This window comes from Eimeria mitis, genomic scaffold, assembly GCF_000499745.2.
Source record: "Eimeria mitis Houghton genomic scaffold, Emh_scaff1422, whole genome shotgun sequence".
NCBI classification, from domain to species: Eukaryota; Apicomplexa; class Conoidasida; order Eucoccidiorida; family Eimeriidae; genus Eimeria; species Eimeria mitis.
This window is the reverse complement of record NW_013569163.1, coordinates 2,579-2,972: the sequence shown is the minus strand read 5'-3', so window position 1 is coordinate 2,972 and position 394 is coordinate 2,579. Positions and strand designations below refer to the sequence as shown.

Genomic DNA, 394 nt, shown 5'->3' with positions numbered 1-394 from the left:
CCGCTGCATCCGCTGCACTTAGTTGCACGAGGTGTAACTTCACCTCAGGTGATAGCGGGACAGGTGCGTGCGTACAACGCAGCGCGGGGGTGTCGCCTGAAGCTGCTGCTGCTGCTGCTGCTGCTGCTGCTGCTGCTGCAGCTGCTCCCAGCTGTTGCACTTGAATGCTCCTGCCTGCTGCTGCTGGTTGCGCCTATCAGCTGGAGCTGCTACAGCTGTTGGTCGTCATTGCTGCTGCTAGTGCTTCTGTGTTCGTTTGCACAGTGGAGGCGGAAGTTGCGTCCACGCCATTGTTTCTGAAGGTATTTGCACTGCATTTGTTTTTTTGTTTTGTTTTTTTTTGTTTTTGTTGTTTTTTAGATATACTTCCTGACGGAGTGGGTTCCAACTCTTT

At 52.5% G+C, this 394-nt stretch overlaps 1 protein-coding gene across 1 annotated transcript in view; it reads left to right on the top strand.

The window, feature by feature from the left end:
- Window positions 1-394, top strand: part of EMH_0036650 (uncharacterized protein) — a gene marked incomplete at both ends in the record, with an annotated part of 2,660 nt that overhangs the window by 792 nt on the left and 1,474 nt on the right. The window contains one exon of the mRNA XM_013495110.1: window positions 201-302. Within this exon, the coding sequence (XP_013350564.1) occupies window positions 201-302 (102 nt within the window). The remainder of the gene's footprint in view (window positions 1-200; window positions 303-394) is intronic.